At 34.6% G+C, this 19,796-nt stretch overlaps 1 protein-coding gene across 5 annotated transcripts in view; it reads right to left on the bottom strand.

Annotated features, from left to right (window-relative positions):
• MMP16 (matrix metallopeptidase 16) overlaps window positions 1–19,796 on the bottom strand; it is a 281,452-nt gene that overhangs the window by 62,719 nt on the left and 198,937 nt on the right. For all 5 annotated transcript variants that reach the window (XR_012128304.1, XR_012128302.1, XR_012128303.1 and 2 more), the window contains 2 exons: window positions 11,837–11,998; window positions 9,686–9,897 (listed from right to left, as the gene is read on the bottom strand). Coding sequence is in view for 2 of the 5 variants with exons in the window: in XM_036995752.2 (XP_036851647.1) it covers window positions 9,686–9,897; window positions 11,837–11,998 (374 nt within the window). In the remaining 3 variants the exon portion in view is untranslated. The remainder of the gene's footprint in view (window positions 1–9,685; window positions 9,898–11,836; window positions 11,999–19,796) is intronic.

Genomic DNA, 19,796 nt, shown 5'->3' on the forward strand with positions numbered 1-19,796 from the left:
ATTCTCCATGATTAACCTTTCAAATGACTGCATTATTTTCCATTGAATTGATATACTTTATTTGCTATACTATAACCATGTTACTGGATAATTTGGGCTACTTGCAAGAGTTTTTCCTACTGGCAAAAAAGCTTCAATGAACACCATTGTTTATTTTATATTTACTTCATTATTTTAGGAAGAATTACTATGCATGAGATTGTAAGACATACTAATGTACTTTAAACATGAAATTTTTTCAGTCTTACTAATTTATTATTGATACTGTCTATAGTTTCTTTCTTTAAAACAGTCATGTAAATAAACACATATAATGTTCTGAAACTTTAAAGTATCATAAGAATCACATATAGAGGAATCAACAAAACAGTCAAGAACCTCCCTCATGAAACTTAAAGGCAGAGAAGACAGTCAGAAGTAAATACATTGGTCAATTAGTAAATATTTATTGAATGTTGCCAATGGGTCAGGTACTGTTAGTTAAGTTTAATACTCTGAGTTTCTGTTTTCCTGTCAAGAAAATTATTTTTTCAATTATGTTGTCTAAATGCTTATTAGAAAAATTCTTTTTTAATTTTTACTGTGGCTCAGGGCATCTTTCTTAGCACTGTAAATAGTTATAATTTTTTCAATTGATTTTCATGGAATTTTTCAGGTAGATTGTTAGATTATTTGCAAAACTGGTAGCTTTGGACTTAACTTTGTTTTAAATATTTATACATGTAAGATCCTCTTGCAAAAGAAAAAATAAACAGGTACTTCTAGGAAACTTTGAAGAGCTGGATGAATGTGTAAGTAACTTCACAAATCCGCAAAACACAATGATAATCACAACACTGCTAAGTTAAAGTTTAAAAAGGGAACGGAAAGAATGAAGTCATATTTTTGCATTAAAGAATTATAAGAGGTCAAAAGTGGAACAGTCACAAATGCCAAAAAGGAAGGAAAAAATTAGAAAAGTGCTATTTTCAAAACTTCTAAAATAAAAAACCTGTACTTCTTATATGCAGTATAAATCTTGAACTAAACTTTATTAATCTTACATTACAGTAAAAGTTCTCTGAACTAAGAATTATATATATAAGCATTTTCTCTGATACAATCTCAATATAAGCATATAGATTATGATAAACCTGGAACAAGAAAATATACATTTTTGGCATTGAAGAGTTTTAGATGATTAATTATTATAGACTAGGAAGATTACTATTGCTATGGAATGAAATGGTTTTTCAAATTATTGCACAATTAATATAATTTCAGAAAACATTTTTTTATGTCTATACAGAATTGCTCTATTTATATTATAAATTTATATCAGAATAAAACATATATGATGAAACATTTTATTCTCCAAAGTATGCACTATAAGCATATATTAAATGTTGTTATTTTATTAATACAAATAGTTTTACTGAATCCAAACTAAGTATCCAAATATATGCTTAAAATAAACTGGCTAGAGAGGCAATTGGGAACTCAAGGTGACTGTGAATTCTACTGAATACTTCCTTGTGCCAATGTCTTAAATAGTCAGAAAATGTCAATGAAAGAACTTCAGTGTTTCAGGAGTAAATCTTAAACCATAAGTGAATACAAATATTTTGGAAATCAACTAATACTGACATTAAAATGCAGTATTACACATAATTCCAGTTGTTTCTTAAAATGTTTACCTAAAATATTTGAAAGACTATGATATTGTACTACAAGGAACTTTTAATTAATTCTCCTACAGTGTATTGGTGATTGCTCTCTTTGGTCTTATATAAATCTAGTCTGGATTACAATATACTATTAACATTATCAGGTAATATTTCCTGGCAGTACAGAATTAAGTAGTGACTTGAAGTAAATTTAGATTACTCTGTGCTGTGTAATTTCTCTAAGTATATTTTTGTTTGTTTGTTTTGTAAATCAATTTTTGGATTCTCTGACAACAGAATATTTTTAATCATTTCATGGAATAAAGTGATATGAACAACAATCATAAACCATTCCATTCCTTTTCCTTATATCATAAGAATCAGAGCTACCTTCTGTGATCTTTATTCTGTTAAAAGTTACTTTTAAAATAATTTTGAAAAGCATGGGAATTTGAGTTAATGAATAAAATGAGTAATTCAAAATGCCCAGTCTATCTTGCAACATAATAGCTACTACCATTTTCTGAGCTTACTATATACCTATGATGGAATTCATTAGCCATTAAGTGGATAAGGAAAGTAAACAGAGATATTTAATAAATATTTATTGTCTACTGTGTTCAGGGAACTGTGTAATCCAGCAGTAAATGGAGGAATAGTAGTCCTTGCCTGGAGCCTATGGAAAATGGAGTATGACTCCAAGTCTGTTTTTAATGTCTAAGGATTTAATCATCATCCTATGCTGATGTAAACAGACACACATCTGTGCCATAAGAGTGAGTGACAGCATTAGGTTGCGAGCTAGAAGATAATCCTTCCAATTGTGAAAAGCAAATCCATTCTTTGGGGTCACAAAAATGGCACAAAGTTTATATAACCCACAGTGAACTTTTCTGAATTTCTGCAAGCATTGTTGTTCCGTTTCATACATCTAGCCTTGTGTAGACCTATGTGAGAGCAGACAGTCTGTACAGGGATAGAGACTGAAGATAGACGTCTGCCGCTTTACAAACAGCAGCAGAAATCTGGAAGATATGCAAATATTTGTTATTTGACAGGGAAAGACCTGAAAAGCCAGCAGTGTTTGGCAAGCTGAAGGAAGAGCAGGAAGACAAGTGTGGTTGGAATTTAGTGAGTGAAAGTGAGCAGAAGAAGAAGAGGTGAGATCAGAGAGGGAGAAGGAAATGGGCTGATCAAGCAGCCTTGTGTGCAACTGAAAGAATCTAGGCTTTTTTCCTTTTCAACTTTATTGAGAGGTATTATTGACAAATAAAAGTTAAATATATTTAAGGTACATAATTGGATGATTTGATGTAAGTATATATTGTGAAATGATTGCCACAGTCAAACTAATAAATATATCCAAATCCCACAGTTGCAAATTTGGTGTGTGTGTGTGTGGTGAGAATACTTGAGATCTACTCTTTTTGCAAATTTTAAGTAAATGATACATTATTATTAACTATAGTCACCATGCCATATATTAGGTCCCCAGGATTTATATATCTTACAGTGAGTTTTTTTCCTTTTAGACCAACATCTCCCCATTTCCCCAACCAGCAGCCTTTGGTAACCTTGTTCTATTCTCTATTCTACTACGAGTTTGACTTTTTTAGATTACATATAAAGTGAGAGCACACAATACTTATCTTTCTGTGTCTGGCATCACTTAGCATAATGCTCTCCAGGTTCATCCATGCTTTTACAAATGGCAGTATTTAGATTTTTAAGGGTGAATAATATTTTATTGTATATAACAATACTATTCTATTGTGGTATATATATATACACCACATCTTTATCCACTTATCTGTTGACAGACACTTAAGTTGTTTCCATATTTTGGCTCCCGTGAATAAGGCCACAATGGACATGGGAGGGCAGATCTCTCTGAGAGAGTGATTTTATTTTCTTCAGACATACAGACAGAAGTAGGATTGTCTAAACACCAAGAACCTTGGGTTTTACTCTGAATTTGATATTACAGGGTTTTTGGTAAAGCAGTGGTATGATTTGATGTATGTTTTCTCAGGATCATTTTGCTTGCAGAACTTACAATAGGTTTAAGGGGTGGAGCAAGGGGGAAGCATGAAAACCATTTGGAGGATATTATAATATGAAGGTGGGATGTGATGGTACCTTCACTAGGACTGTAACAGTGGGAGGGGAGAGAAATGGGTAGATTCTTAACATATTCTGAAGGCAGAGCCAATAGGAGTTAGCTCTCCCATTGACGATTAATTACTAAATAAATGGGAAAATGGAGTTGCCCTTATTATGGGTGGAAAGTGAGAAGCAGAGGAATATGTTTGTGAAAGAAGATCAGAGCTCAGTTTTAAGCATGCTGAATTTGGCATCTGAGTGGAGAGGTCAAGTAGGAACTTGAATAGGCAACTCGCAGGTGCTCCCTCACTTCACTTCTCCAAGCCTATAGGTCTGTACATTAGACCTCTCAAAGCTGCCCAGACATTCAAGCTGATGATTCTGACATTTGGGTTTTCTCCTTATCCCGGCCCATGATGCTTGTTGGGAAGACATCCCCTTGACCGTATGGTTGTTTCTGTTACTTTTTTATTCCCACCCCAAACCCAAAATTATCTTGTGTAAAAAGGGTCCTTTCATTCTCTGTTTTGTGGGCTTCAACTTAACCATTTCTTATGATACTTATGTTGCCCTTTCCCTGACAGGATTTAACCATTTTATGGGGGAAAAAAACCATCTATTTTCAACTTCTCTTAATTCCAAAAGTTTAGCGTCATCCATACTGAAAAGGCTTAGTGTCCATTTGGAAAACTGAACATTCTGTGTATATGATGTGATATGGTTATGTCAGTGATGTAAGAAAGGCACAGTTCTAATTTCAAGGACAGGAGAGTTGAAATAGAGGAATATGCAACAAAGAAAGACAAATTTAAAAATAAAAAATGAATGAAAAGAGTAATCCTTGGTTCATGGCAGACATTTAGCATTGAATGATACATAAATTGACATAGATGAGTTGAAAAGGTAAATTTTAATCAATTGTGGTGGGTTTAGTTACAAATCAATATTATGGAAATATATATAACTCAGGGCAAATCTTATACCTCTAAACTATCTCTTTCAATAACCATCTCTATTCTCTCTCTCTGAATCTCTCTCTCCGCCATATAAAATGTCTTCTTTTAAGAAACAGAACCACCATCTTTCCAATGAAATTGGGTCATACCTTGAACTTACGAGGCTTGACTAATGGGACTTTGTACTTTCAATGGGAGTTAAGCTAGCATTAACCAGGGCAGACTCCGGGTAAGTGTGTTTCTATGGAAATAATAGGAACTATGATTCTCCAGTGTAATTAAGTAGGTGATTGTAAGTGAATGGTCATATTTAAGAACAAATGGTCTTGTGAAAAATGGACAAAAAGGTACCAAATGATTTCTGTGTTAGTTTGATTTTTGGGGGGAGGGTGAGGGGATAGATGATGAAATACTTTTCTTACTCAGAGCTGTGAATATTGTTCTTCTATATTCATTCATTGGGAAGATACCTGATTGTACTTCCCTGAGTGCTGTTCCATGACAGCTTGGACTCTTAACACTATTATCTAGGTCGAGTGAAAGAACTGAAAACCAGTCACCAGCCAAATGGAACCCTTCCTTCTGTGCGCAGGCCAGAAGCACTGCTGGTGCTGTGTGCCTTTTATTTTCCTAGCCTCAGCTTCAGGGAGAATACAGTTACCACTGCTTTCTTCCATATGTAACAAAATATTAACACTGAAATATATCCTGCACAAGTTTGGGTAAGTCTGCTTTCTGCTTTCTTTCACACCTCACGAAATAACTAAATGTTCCATGTTTTTATCTTGTATCCAAAGGAATTTTGAGAGTGTTCATTGGAACAATCAGATTTTGCTCTTGCTAGCTCAGTCATAACAGCAGTATCATGTGGTACACACAGCTTAAACTCTTCAAGGGAAGCTTAAAATGACCTTCTCTAAAGTAAGGACAAAGCTTCTTTTGTTATTGCTATTTTGCTTTTGTGTCCTGGCATTTTGTTTTGATTTTCATTTTCATGCTAGATGTTTTAACATTCCCGAGATATTACGAAGCTGCATGGAAGGCTTAACTTTCTCATGTGTAAGTACAGAAGTACATAAAAGTATATACATAAATATTAATTATATATTAAATGTTAACATGTATATTATATGCACTTATTTATGTCCCCATATAGAAACACATATCCAGATGAACTCACCTCAAATAGTGAGTGTCTGGGAAGTTCAACATAAATCAAATCCCCTAAGAGGAATCTTGCTACCAAAATGAATTATGCTGAAACTTCTATTATAAAGAAACACTCCTTTATAATAAAAAAATAAAATTACCTGATATTACCTTTTACTTGTATCTAGATTTTCTTATGTTTTTACTTAAAAATTATACATATGCAATATAAGTAAAAAATATTTACTTAATCATGAAAATCTTCGGGCAAGGAATAACAAACCAGAATGAATACTTTCAGTAATGTCATATTGGTTGATTACCATTGTATAAACATGATACTAGTTATAATTTAATTAAATAATATTTTATTCAGAGCCTTACCCATTTGCTCAAGCACTGTGAAGCCCACAGGAACTAATCTCAGCTCTGAAGTTTGTAATCCAGTTAAGGAATACATCACAATGAAAAATAATTAAATAAAACAAATTTAAAACATGCTAATTGGATATAGAATATAAATATAAAAATCACTAGAAAGGGATTTTGAGTTGAAGAATAGTTAGAGAGATAGACATGTTGAAGATGTAGAGGAAAGTTTTGGATAAGCAGACATTTGCAAAGAAGTCCCAGATTAAAACCAAAATAAAATAAATGTTAGGGGGTAAATGGTAGGAAGTAAAGAGGTTTCTAATTTGTCTAGAGAATTTATACTGAAGAAAAGTAGAAAATCAAGCTAATTAGTAAAAGTGCGGTAGAATACTGGGTGATGCTAAAATATACTTGAAGGGGTAGTCAATAAGAACCGAACTATGGACACTAATGATGAGTTTATTGAAGGGCAATTAAAAAGGTAGGTGTGCACAAGACAGACTGACAGAGAATACTTTTATGCAGGAAGATCAGGGGTGGGGGAAACAGCATTAATTTAGGGGTGAAAGTAGTCTAGACTATGTAGGTACAGAGGGAGAAGTTAGGAGATCAGAAGTCATTAACAAAGAAAAAGAATTTGGGGGCTCTCCCACATGCTTCTAGAATATGTGTGAAGTTCTGTCCTGGAACTCTTAGTTGCCAGTATACTTTGAAAACTAGGATGTTAGGTCTGAGAAAACAGTATCTATCCTGTTTTGTTTACTGCTGTATTGCCAGTGCCTAAAATAGCATCTCACAATAGGAACTCATTATTTCTTAAATATTTACTATTGTAAATATAGTTTAAGTTCTACCTTTCTTTTGAAACTTTCCTTAACTCTCTCAGGTAGCAAAACTCAGTATGAGAAACATTGATTTTGAAATCAAGGAAACCTGTATTGAAGTACTGACCACTACTTACAAACCTTATAATTTAGACTAAATATTTAACTTTTCTGTTTCTCAGTTTTCTTATTTGTAAAATAAGAAAATTTTTATTTGTAAAATACTTTTCCATCTTGCAGTGTTATAAGGTTTAGAGATTGTGGATGTAAAGTGCCTAGCATACCTTCAGGCACATATCAGTTACCCAGTCCATGGTAGCTATTAAATAAGAGTAGGATTCACTCCAACATGTCTCTTCACTTGGATCAAATCTTGTATATTTCTTGTTTATATCAATTATTACCTTGCACTAGAGTTAAAATGTCTATCTTCTCTCTCTCAACACATCCACTTTTTAGTACCCCAAATACCAATTTCTTTAATGTGCCTAGGAAATCTCTCTCAAAATTCAGTATTATCCTTTTTCTCAGTCAAGTTTTCTTTGATCTATTCAAGTAGAGTTGAGTATTTTCTCTTTATGGCAATGCTGTACCTTTTACTCTGTTACCTCAAAAGTACTTAGGTTTATGCTTGTATTCACCCTAGAATATGGGCTCTATAAAGACAGTATGCTACCTTCTATTCACATATCCTTGGTGCCTATAAACAACCTGGACATACATACTTATTATATGTAAGAGAAGATGAGTACGGAAATTATAATGTTATGCAACACAAAATCCATTAGTTAAGTGTAGATCAAGAAGAATGCAGTGCCTATTAGAAGATTATCTTCAACAGTATTAATTCTTGGAAAAAGAACAGGGACTAGTAAAAAAAAACAACAAAAAAAATTCAGATTTAGTGATTTTGTGCTGTAGAGAATTATGGTTAAGGAATCTGGGTTAACAGAGTTTAGAGAAGCAGGTCTTACTCATGTTCTTTATACACCTGTTTTGATATTGAAAACAGTGGCTACTGAATTCTATTTGATAGTTGCTTTATGTACTTTTTATCCATTCCAGTTTCCAGGAACCAATGACCAGAGGTCCTCATTTTGTCAGTCAAGAGCATGCCCACAATGTGCAGAGAGAAATGGCTGGTGAAAATCATCATCAGATCTGAAAATAGAGGTCTCTTCTGAGATTGACTATCTAACTAGACAGATAGGAGGAAGGTAAAGAATGTACCCAGAATCAATTTCCTATCATATTCTTAAATAAGGTTGATACTTTGGTGATATCACTTTATCAAAGAATAAAACTGGGATGTTGAAATTAAGCCAAAACAGTGAAAACAAAGTCCTTCCGCTGTTAATCAGTGTCTTGTAGGAAAAAAAAAATGATTGCATTTTGTTTTATTTCAGCTTATTGCTGTGGGCTTAGCCACAATGAGTAATGATATAAATGTATGACGATTTTTTTTCCCTTTTGAATCTAAACTTATTAATTAACTTAAATTGAACGCAAGATATTTCATTAAGCATTGCAGGGCACTTATGGAATTCAAAAATCTATCCATGTGTTTAAACAAATGTATTGATTTTTCCTGGAAAGTATGATGCTCATGTGCATATTATATCTATTGCAAATCTTATTTTCCAGTAAAGGAAATAGAGTATCTTGTCTACTAAAAATTATATGGAGTCTGTATTTTTAAAGTATAGTCTCTGGTAGATAGGAAATTCTGTATAAGTAGGACAATATTTGATTATTTATTGATTCATTTATACCAAAAAAGAGCATATTATTTTATTTTAATGAATGGTTTTGGTAAAATTTGGCTATTTTAACATTCTAGTAGCAACACAAAAACAAATTTTTATTAATCTTTAAGATCAATCTGCAAATATTGAGGGAGAAAATTCTTCTTCAGTGTTATACTATACTCAGTTTTCAATATTATACAACCAACTTGGATAAGCTGGTTATTCATATTATTGTCTGAGACCCTAATGGCATTAAAAAGCACATTTAGCAAACTGTAAAATTAGTTTTAGCTTGCAATATTTAAAAAAAAAAATATAAACTAGGTAGATATAAATGCCTGAGTAAAGAAAACAAAAATAGCATATATATGTAAAATCAAAATGAGAGTCTCATAGATGAGATTTAACTCTTAATGACTACCAGTAGACCCCTAACCTAACAAAATTATCAATACTTCTAAAAAACAATGCTTTAATTGTCAAGTGAAATTACAGGGATCTCATAAAGATGTGCAAAACAAAGATAGAATAGTTGCAGTGTGCCGGGAAGTGGCTAAGCTCCCAAGGAAATCATCCCTATTAGTTCCTATTCATGATTTAAATTATGCTTTTTTATCTGTTCATAACATGCAGCATTTTTTTACCCTCACATTGCTAGTCATTTTAGCTTCTGCTGACATAAATGCATTCCCCAAATAGAATGTTACAGCAATCTTCTGCTAGACATTTAAGCCCATTTGTGCATTTATTTTTTAAGATGCTTTTTTTGAACCTTCTAACTGTGAGAGGTCTGGGAAGGTAGTGTTAGAATGAATGAGAACTTGTTTTCTAAAGTGACACCATAGACAACTTGATCTGCTGTTAGAAAGAAAATCACAGCCTCCTACCTTGAAAACAAACATCTCACGGCGAAGAATAGCTAGAGTGTTAAAGTTCCCATCACAGATGTTGGGTTTGGCTCCAGGGTAGGAAGGTCTGCCAGTGGGAGGCCGGGGAGGTTTGGGCCTGTCATTCTTCCTTGGGTCAACCGGAGGAACAGAGCGGTGTGGGGGCACTGTCGGTAGAGGTCTTGTTGGTGGAGGAATCTTGTCAGGTGGACCTTTTGAAAATAAGAGCTCACTTAAACCTGGCATAGTGCTGGAAAGGATGCTACAGAGGACAACCACTCATCAAGGGAGGGCACAGACCGAGTGAGCAAAGAGGTCTTTAAGACTGTATATTTTCTGAAAAAAAACAGACCATCTTACCCAACAAACCATTGCCAAGCCTGTCAGAGACTGCCCTTATCATGCAAAATTCTGGATCCAAGAGTAACTAGGCCTTCTTTGTTAATTTTTAATGATACTTTTTAGAGCTTCACCACAGTCCTTATTGGAAAAGCTGCTTTCAAATATTTTTGTGGAAGTAGGATGTATAAATAATGAATTAATGAGAATGAATACTGGAATCATGCATGTAAGCTCCACCGAAGTTAATCCTAGATTTTGATAGACAATGATTCTATGCAAATATTTCTAAAAGATAAACATTAACAAATCACAGTTTATTCAACCGTATGTTTCCAACTGTATTTTATAACCTTTGCCTGACTGTCATTATTTTCTTCTTCTAATGAAGTGTTTTGACAAATTACTAGAAGAGTGTTTCGTTTGAATACTGAATCTAAAACACATATTGATTAAAACACCACTAGTGAAATATTAATGTGAAGAAGTATTTCTAAAAACAGGTTTCTAAATCAAGCCAAAGTTTACACATGTAATTTCATACAGATGTAAAGCATCATTCCTCAAGGGATTTATGTTTTTAAAAAGAAATACGGATCTGTTAGCACTTAATATTTAGATATGGAAAGAATATTTTTTTGCAGATCTTCAGTCTAGACTGTAATTCATGAGGTCATGAGAAACAGCCTCTTTTCAGTTAACTACTTCGGAGGAATTTTTGATGACACACACTTAGGCATCGGACAGCTCTCTCAACATTAGAGCTACATAGTTCTGAGTAGGAGACATTTCTCTTTTCTTAGTATCCCCAAAATAAAGAGTAGCACAAAAGTTGACCTTTTAGCGAAATCTTATTTTAACCCTGAGAGAATGCTTACCACTGAGATACTGAAATTGAAAAACTAATGAATGCAAAACAAATTAATGAACGTAAACTATGCTATTTAAAAATGCAAATGACATCTTCTGGATACTGGATATTAACATACAGATAGCACACATTTGTCTTTGTATTGCAAAATGAAAGACTCACTTCATTAATTTAGTAAAGCATATTCTCTTTATGTAAATTTAAATGTCAAGTTCTTAACAATTATATGTGAAATAAATGCCTTTATAAAGGTCAATGGTCCTATTGAGGGAGTTAGGTTTATAGTAAATATGTCTAACAGTCCTTCTCCCTTTTGCCTTAATTTGCATTCACTAACTTCTGTAAATAAAAATGATTTCATTGTATTAGAAATTTATTTTGAGATATGTGCTCATAAACAGCCATCTGATAACTTTCACTTTTGAATTTGTTAGCTTTCACTTTTAGTCAATAATTATATGCTCTTTGAGATCATTTTGTTATATCCATCACAGAAGAGTATTTCTTGCAATTTCAAAATCTAAGAAATATCTGACATCAAATATAAATTAAGAGTCAATCTGCTGATTTTTACCAAAATCTCAGTATCTTATACAATAGTCTTATATTTCCCACTGTTTTTATTATATTTATTTATTATATTTTTACCTGAATTTTAAATATAAAGTTTATCAGATCTTTACTATAATTGCGGGTTTCAACTAAATTCAGTAAGAAGACCCAATCAGCGTATACTTTCCCATCATCTGTACACTAAGCCATACGGGACTTTTTCCAACAAAACTTGATTGATAGAAGACTTTTTCCAATAAGCCAGATTACTTTTTCCCAGTATTTATCTCTCTCAGATATTTAGAGCATCTCTTTCAAACAAGAAAACACAGCAGGAATTCTGGACTTGATTACAAGGTTAACCAAACAGAAATGGTGGTTTAACCTACCATATATCTTCTGGATGCCCTGCAAGTCATCATTAGGTAGTTTGAAGTGGTCGGTCTCCATGTACTGGTAAAATGGAGCCATGATGGCAGTGGGGTCATTGGAGTGTTCCAATCCCAGAGCATGCCCCAGCTCATGAACTGCTACAAGAAATAAGTCATTTCCTGTGCAATGAAAAGAAAAGACGCTATGGTAACTAATATCAAGTACAGAATTGAAAAGGACAATTTGGTGTTATCAATATTTTACCCAAGAAAAACAGGAGGAACTTCAACTATCAGCATGATTTTATCATTGGATTTCCTACCAGCAAAATTCAAAATGCTACTACGATGATAATGAAGTCACAGCAATTTAGAGGCTGAAAGTGGAGAACCAGTAATAGAGGCTGAAGGAAGAGAAGCAGTATCAGAAATTGCTACTACTGCTGTTTAAATATCCTTCCAATTAGAAAGCACGTATTATACAAATATCTCACTTTTATAATCTTTACATTGAACAAAAATCTAACAATTATTCAGTAAAAAACACAGGGCAGATATAATCCCTACTTTTACACTGATGAGTAAATAAAGACATAGAGGTGACAAGCCTTGTCAAAACAGCAAATCTTTGTATTTACAAGGCAGCAAGTAGAACTCAGGTAATTATAACTCCTAGAGTAAGGCCTTTCTTTCTTAATACCCTAGAATATAATACAGTAGTGTAAAATAGGAGGCCTATGCTAGTAGTCACAATAACGAGGATTCTAGTTATAGCTCTGTAAGTACACTTTCCAATCAATTCATGGGTAACTTGAACAAAATGTATTTATCTTACACTAGCTATTTCTCACTGAAAAATAAAGTTTAAGAAAAAAATCTCTCCCCCTGAGGTAAACTGGCATAGTGAAGTCTACTTAGTGCAGGCTCTCAGAGATACTTGGTCTGATTTTGTGCAATCAAATCCCTGTTGATGATGTCTGCATGCTGTCAACTCCTGGATCATCAACACTAAATGCATGAAGAAAAGAGCCAGTCCTACATTTATATCTGTACACTCTGAAAATTTAGCTGAACTATGTGAGCATCAAACAGTCTGAGCTGCTGTATTTCTAAGGGTTAAGTATCTAAGTGAAAAGCTTAACATGATTGAATGTAATATTAAGTTTTACATGGATGACTTGCTACAAATGCAAATGATATCAATGAATCTCCTGAGTGTTACTTTGAGCAAAACTCTTTTCCAACCATTTTTATAATGCACTCTGATCATGCTCTTCAGTGGTCAGCCAATTTTTTTTTTTTTTACACAAAAGCCAGGTACATATCCAACATTTTTTTCCACTCTGGAGTAGTCTGTCATGGAAAGATGGATGAAACCATGAGGCTGATTCCCCAAATAACATTAGCATACAGAAAATGAATCATTCAAACACTTTAGGGGCCTGCCTACCTGACTTTCAGATAATAACTGATTAAATAAGTGTGGAACAAATTAGAGGGGTTTAAAAAGAAATAGAAATTAACACTTCCAATCTCAAAGAGCTTCACCTCTCATAAAATTACTTAAGAGTAAAAATCAAGACACAAAAGGAAAATAAAGTATATGTTAGCTTTAATATAAGTATATTAATTATCTTGATTAAAAGTTTACTAACTGCTCTGGGCAATTCGAACATTTTGTCTGCATTTTCTCATTTAGTTCTCAGAAGCATCCTATGAGTAAGTCACTGTTATTATGTCCATTTTAAAAATGAGGAAATAAGACTTGGAGACACTAAACACAATTTACAAGGTCACATTATAAAGTCCAGATGGAAGTCAAAGTTTTCTCAGTCTGATTTCAGACATTATCCTTTTAATTAGTACAGTAAATCACACAGCTATAGAAGTATTAGCAAGCACAACCGATTATATGATGCAGCCATGTGAAAACAATGTCAGTCACTGAATGATCCATTCATTCTATTATGTTTTATTGCATGCCTGCTATGAATTAGGCACTGATCTAGTAGATTCTGGAGATACAGCAGTGAATGAAGAATACAAAATATTCTGCCCTCACAGCATTTACATTGTAAGGGGGTAGACTGGAATGAAACAAGAAAGGAAAACAAAATATACAGGATGCTATATAGTGATAAATGAATGATAAGGAGAAATAAAGGGTCAGAGAAAGGATAAAGTCACAGAGGAAATGGAGCCATATATGGAGTCTGACTGTGGTGGGGAATCTGCAAGTTTTGAGCAGAAGAGAAACATAATTTGACTTACATTTTAAATAGGATCACCCTGTTGATTGCTCTTGAGCATCAAGTACAGTGGACAAAGGATGCAGGATGATTCAGTTTCTGAAGTTAGGGCAATAATTCAGGCAAGATGCTGGTGACCAGGATCAAAGTGTTGAGTAATGAAAGTAGAGAGAAGCAATATAATTCTTGATGTATTTTGAAAGAAGAATCACAGGATTTCTTAAAGGACAAGATGTAAGGTGTGAGAAAAGGAAAAGGTCAAAGATAACACCATGTTTTCTGGCCCCAGCAACTAGAAGAATGAAGTTACTATTCATTGAGATGGAGACACACATAAGAGGAGCTAGTTTTTGTTGCTTTTCCTTTTTTGGTGGGGGTGAGAGATGTGTAGCATTAATAGTTCATTTTTGAGTGTTAAGTTAGAGATGCCTTTAAAAATTCAATTGGAGATTCAAGTCCAGTTGAATATATCCATACAGAATTCATAAACAGTTACATGTTAGAAATACACATTTGGGATAGGTAAGCACAGATAGGCTAAAATTGTCCTCAATTAGAAACATGAACTATTCAATCATAGTAACAGAAATGAGGACAGAATACAAGAGCACAGATTCTTGTAGGTGGACAGAAATAGTAGTGGGAGATTATAAAAATATCTCTTTGATTGCTTTAATTTATTTAATGAAATAGGAAGATGTCAACAGACAATAACAGGGAGGAAAAAGTATGAAATATTTAAATATGGGACTGCAAAGAGACTAGACTCAGGAAATACAGAATAACTATCAGGCAACCTTCATGATCATGAATTTTAGAGAGAGGTCAGCTTCACTATGTAGTTTGTCTTTCTTCTCCAGCCTTTTTCAGCTGTGTGCATGCAGGCAACCAGGAGGCAGTATTGATTTCACCAGAATTTTGGTATCACCAGGTGAATATAAAAAGCAGAAAGACAAATGAATTCTAGGTATATGTAAGGGAGTGATTTTGACTTGCCATGACATTTATGTCATTAAGGAAGGAAGCACTGTGGATGAGGAAGGACTGATGAGATAAGGTGATGAGATCAAGATCGACTCTTAAATCTGACACAGTCAGAGCTTTTTGAAGTCATGATATTAGCAGGAGTGAGTTGGAAAAATACTCAGTGATAGTCATAGTAGATACATGAAACTGAGACTTACAAAAGCAATTTCCAGGCTGTACTCATAGAGATGAGTCTCTGAGTGAGGATGGAATACAAAATTGGAGAAAAGATCCAATAACTTAGAGCCCAGAACACTGGAAAAATGATCAGTTATCAAAATGTTGAGCTTACTGATAATTAAAAGAGTAGTGTTGAAAGGAGTGGGATTGAACCAAGAGATACAATCATCAAAGAACAGAGAGAAAGACTTGAGGATTACAGCAAGGAGAGACAGTGGATGGAATAGTCCGACAAATCACAGTCAAGGCCTGGAGCATTTATGGAGGTAGGAGAATGTTCTTGAAATGGCATTAAAAAGAAGAAAGGCAGGATATACACCATGATTCCAGCCCTTATGGTAGAAGGAATATGGAGGAGAAAACAGCTGTCATTTTGAAGGAATGTTAGGAAAGAGTAAAATCAATGGAGTGACAAATTTTAGTTACAAAAAAAAAAAACCTAAAGGGCAAATACTCAAAATAGGTTAATTATTAAGGGAATACTGCTGATGATGGACTTCAAACTTGTCTGGAATGAACAGTTTCAGAAGATAGATAAAGAAAGGAAATGGAGACAGAGATGGGAGTGTACAAGACATATGAGAACTGGGGCTCAAGGGGTGAGGGGCATTTTGTCTTGTGCTTCCTATGGTGATAGGTATGAATAAAGGCATGGGGCCTAATCAAATTATACCTCAGATTCCAAGATATCAAATAAAAGAGATTATTACAACTTAAGAGTGTGTTTAAATGAATTTAAGAGTATAACTTAGAAGAAGACAGGAAGTGAAGTTACAGAGGGGATACAGGAGAAAAACATACACTGGTAGAACAACTTCCAACACCAGAAAATCATGAGCGTCACTGAATCTATCTATGGTTTCTCTCTCATAACTCTGGCTGCACCACTCCCTCCAGAGGATATCACCACTGCCTTTGCTCAAATTTCTGTTGCTTTTTCACTGCCTGCAATGTAATTCTGCATTCCTCAGCAAGATAACCAAGACCCTTCATACATAACTCCTTGCCCTTCCTTTCCAACATCATGTCCCCTTATTTTCCATGCTTGAACTTCCTTTCAGTCATAGAAAAATGTGTTTGTTCAGCCCTGAAGGTCTCTACGTTTACTGTCTGCCTGGAATTGCCCTTTTCTTCCTGGCATGTGGGATGCACATACAGCTGACTTGATCCATCATCTTACATACATATTTTTTCTTTCTTTGGTAAAAACATTATTTTCTACTGTCTTATCAAATTTCAATTATACAATACAGTGTTATCAACTATAGTTACTACATTATACATTAGATCCTCAGACCTTATTCATCTTAAAACTAAAGTTTGTTTCCTTTGCAACTTTTCCCTATTTTCCCCCAGAATCCTCTTCTGATGTCATGTAAAGAAGTAGAAGGAAAGAGAATGAGATGAGCTAAGACTGAGGAGGCCAAACTATTAGATGGCTTCAGAGGATGGAACTAAAGCGTCCAGTACTGTTGGCCACTCAGTGGTTAACGAATGCCAGCAAATACTTGTGTTCATAGGTAATGAAAAGAGGACATAGTCTAGAGGAAATTGCTGGGGAATGTTGAACAAGTGCGATTTTGTAACTATTACGAGGAGGACTTAAAATTATTGGAGTGAGAGGGGATGGTAAGAAGGTCAGACAGGAAAATCAAGAGACATAAGTTCAGTGTTATTGGAAAACAGGGAATTTTCTTTTTTTAAAAATGCTACTTAAAATGAAAAGCCAATGAAATGAGACACTTGTGGATCATCTAGGAAGCATGTTCTAGTCACAGGCAGAGGTTAAAAAACAGAAGGAGGGAGTTATTTATGAAGAGATGAGGGACCTATAGAGAATATTTACAAGTATGCAAAAGGGAAGACACAGCAAGTGACAGCAGGTAAAAGGAAGGCAGGGAAGAAAAGGAGTTACAGTCATTTTTAGATATTGAACACCTAACACCAAGTCTAAAATTAACACCTTTGAGATTTCAAATCAGAGACAACTTTGTTAAAACAGAAACCTAATACCGATGAGATTATTGCAACTGCAAATAGCATGTGAGGTGGTAGAAGGATAGGTATATGTTTAATGTCTGGGCATGTCCACACCCAGAAAATATGGGTCAAGTTTGGTTGGAATTTGCTGTCAGGGGGCTCAAAGTGAAAGAAATATTTCACCAAGAGCAAACCTAATGACAAAACAAAGATCTACCAAAGCAGCCAACGACCAACAAAAATCAAGGCAGTCAGATAAGAGCAGAAGTTGGCACTTAAGTTTACGGGGGGCAGTTAGTGACAACTGAGCTCAGCAAGAACACAGCAGTGATTCAGAAAATACCTTTAGACACTCTTGGCTTTCTTTTGGCAAAAGAGTAATAATTTCTTGGAAAGGCCCAATGTGGTCTCTTTGGGATTATGTTTTGTTCTCATTTTTCAAAAAGAAAAACATCAACCTTCCTAACCATCCTCCTTCTGCATCACATACCTTCCCTGGACAAAAAAGTACCCTCAACCCTGTTCCAGGGTAAACATGCAGGAGCTCTTTCTTTCTTTCACTCCTGGGTAGATAAATACCGCTTTGATCCATCAACCTTCAGAGCCTTGCTGAATTACTAAAAGCGCTTCAGAATCTCTCACAGGAAAATAGTCTTTTAGTCACAATTAATTTCCTCACCTTATTTGTTGGCTAATAACACAAAAAATAAGGTCACAGCAGCAATAATTATTTTGTCTTGTGCATGTGTTCTTTTCAGATCAATCAAGTTTTCCCTAAGCACCATTTCCAAGGGTGGAGTCACTCCTTGTCTAAGGAAAGTAAGGCATTAGAAGAAAATTAATAGGACCAGGATATGAACCTATGACCTGTTCAGGATGCCACAGCACTTTCAATCAAAAATACTGGCCAAGAACTCCAAGTAATTATCATTCTTCAGATGATTGGAAATAATATAATTAAACCTTCCTTGATGCTTCACAATAGTTTAAAAGGGTAAGTTGTTAAAGAAAGTACCACCCTGTGATTTGAATTTCATGAGGAACAAACGTTGTTGGCATATGATGAGTTTTAGACAATTAAAATGCACCAGATCTCTTTCCCAATGATAAAAATAATGACTGTTCCTGTAACTTATCATTTATTCACATTATTCAAGATTCTTAATTGTAATATGCCTGATCTTATCACCATGTCAGCAACAAAGGAGACATCAGCCTCCTGGTTCTTAATACAGAAATAGTACTTCTCCTCTTGCAAGATTTTGAGTTTTGAGTGTATTGCTTTCAATTGTATCTCACGTCTCCTTTCCTCTGTGTACTCCAATACCATTCAGAACACTGGACTCTCTATTATGAAAGATAATGCATTATTTATAGTTTCCCTGTCATAATTATGTCTTTATATTTTATTCCAAGCGCTTTCAACCCTCCATGCATTTTCATATGTTGTTCCCTGTGCTGACAACATATCCTGAATGTTAAAAGATGAAGAATAAAAATGACAAATCCAACACCAGAAAATCACGAGCGTCACTGAATCTATCTCTGGTTTCTCTCTCATACCTCTGGCTGCACCACTCCCTCCAGAGGATATCACCACCTGAGGCTGGAATTTTTCCTTCCCTTGACTATACTTTAATATTTTTCTCAAATATATATGTTTAAATGAATCATAGCTTTATAATGTTGGTATCATTCTGTATGTCATCATCTGAAACTGGCTGAATTTTTTTTTTCTTATATATATCTTCTCGTTTGCCTCTTTGCCACTCTTCTAAAATCTTACTAATCCTTCAAAACAAAACTCAAAATCACCTCCTCTGTGATGCCTTCTTCAGCTCACCAGTTAAGCTCCGTCTCTGGCTCTCCATACTTGGCCTTCTGTACATCACTTGATTGTAACATTTATCATATTTGCCCTGACAGCTTCTGATGCATAGGAGCTCTTTCTGTTTATTTGTTGTAGGTGAAATGACTGACAGATGAATTTGAGTAGATTCATAATATCAAATATTTAAACATTTATATTTAAAATATTTAAATCCATGCCTAGAAATAAAATTCAGAAATTAAGTGAATATTTCCCTAGTGCTTAATAAATAGGGTGGGTCTTAAACCTTGGTCCTCTCAGACTATTCATATAGCTAGTTTTGCCAGTTGAGAAGCTAAAGGGATGTATGGGAGTCAGCCTCCAAGACCACCCAAATAATCATCACCTCCCGGTATTCACTCCAACATTGTATCAACCTGTAGCAGAATACAGTAGAAGTGAAGATATCTGACTTCCAAGGTTAGGTCGTTAAATACATCATGAGTTCCAACTCGGTTCTTTCTCTCTCTTTCTCTTTACTTACTCTGGAGAAGCGAGCTGCTCTCTTATGTGAACAGCCCTATGGAGAGGGCCCTATGGAGAAGAACAGAGGCTTCCTGTCAACAGCCATGTGAGATATGAGCTTGGAAGTGGGGTCTCCAGCCCCTTCAGATAACTGCAGCTTCAGCTGATAATCTCACTGCATGTTCATGAGATACCTTGAGTCAGAACC

The sequence above is a fragment of the Manis javanica genome, chromosome 2 (assembly GCF_040802235.1).
Source record: "Manis javanica isolate MJ-LG chromosome 2, MJ_LKY, whole genome shotgun sequence".
NCBI classification, from domain to species: Eukaryota; Metazoa; Chordata; class Mammalia; order Pholidota; family Manidae; genus Manis; species Manis javanica.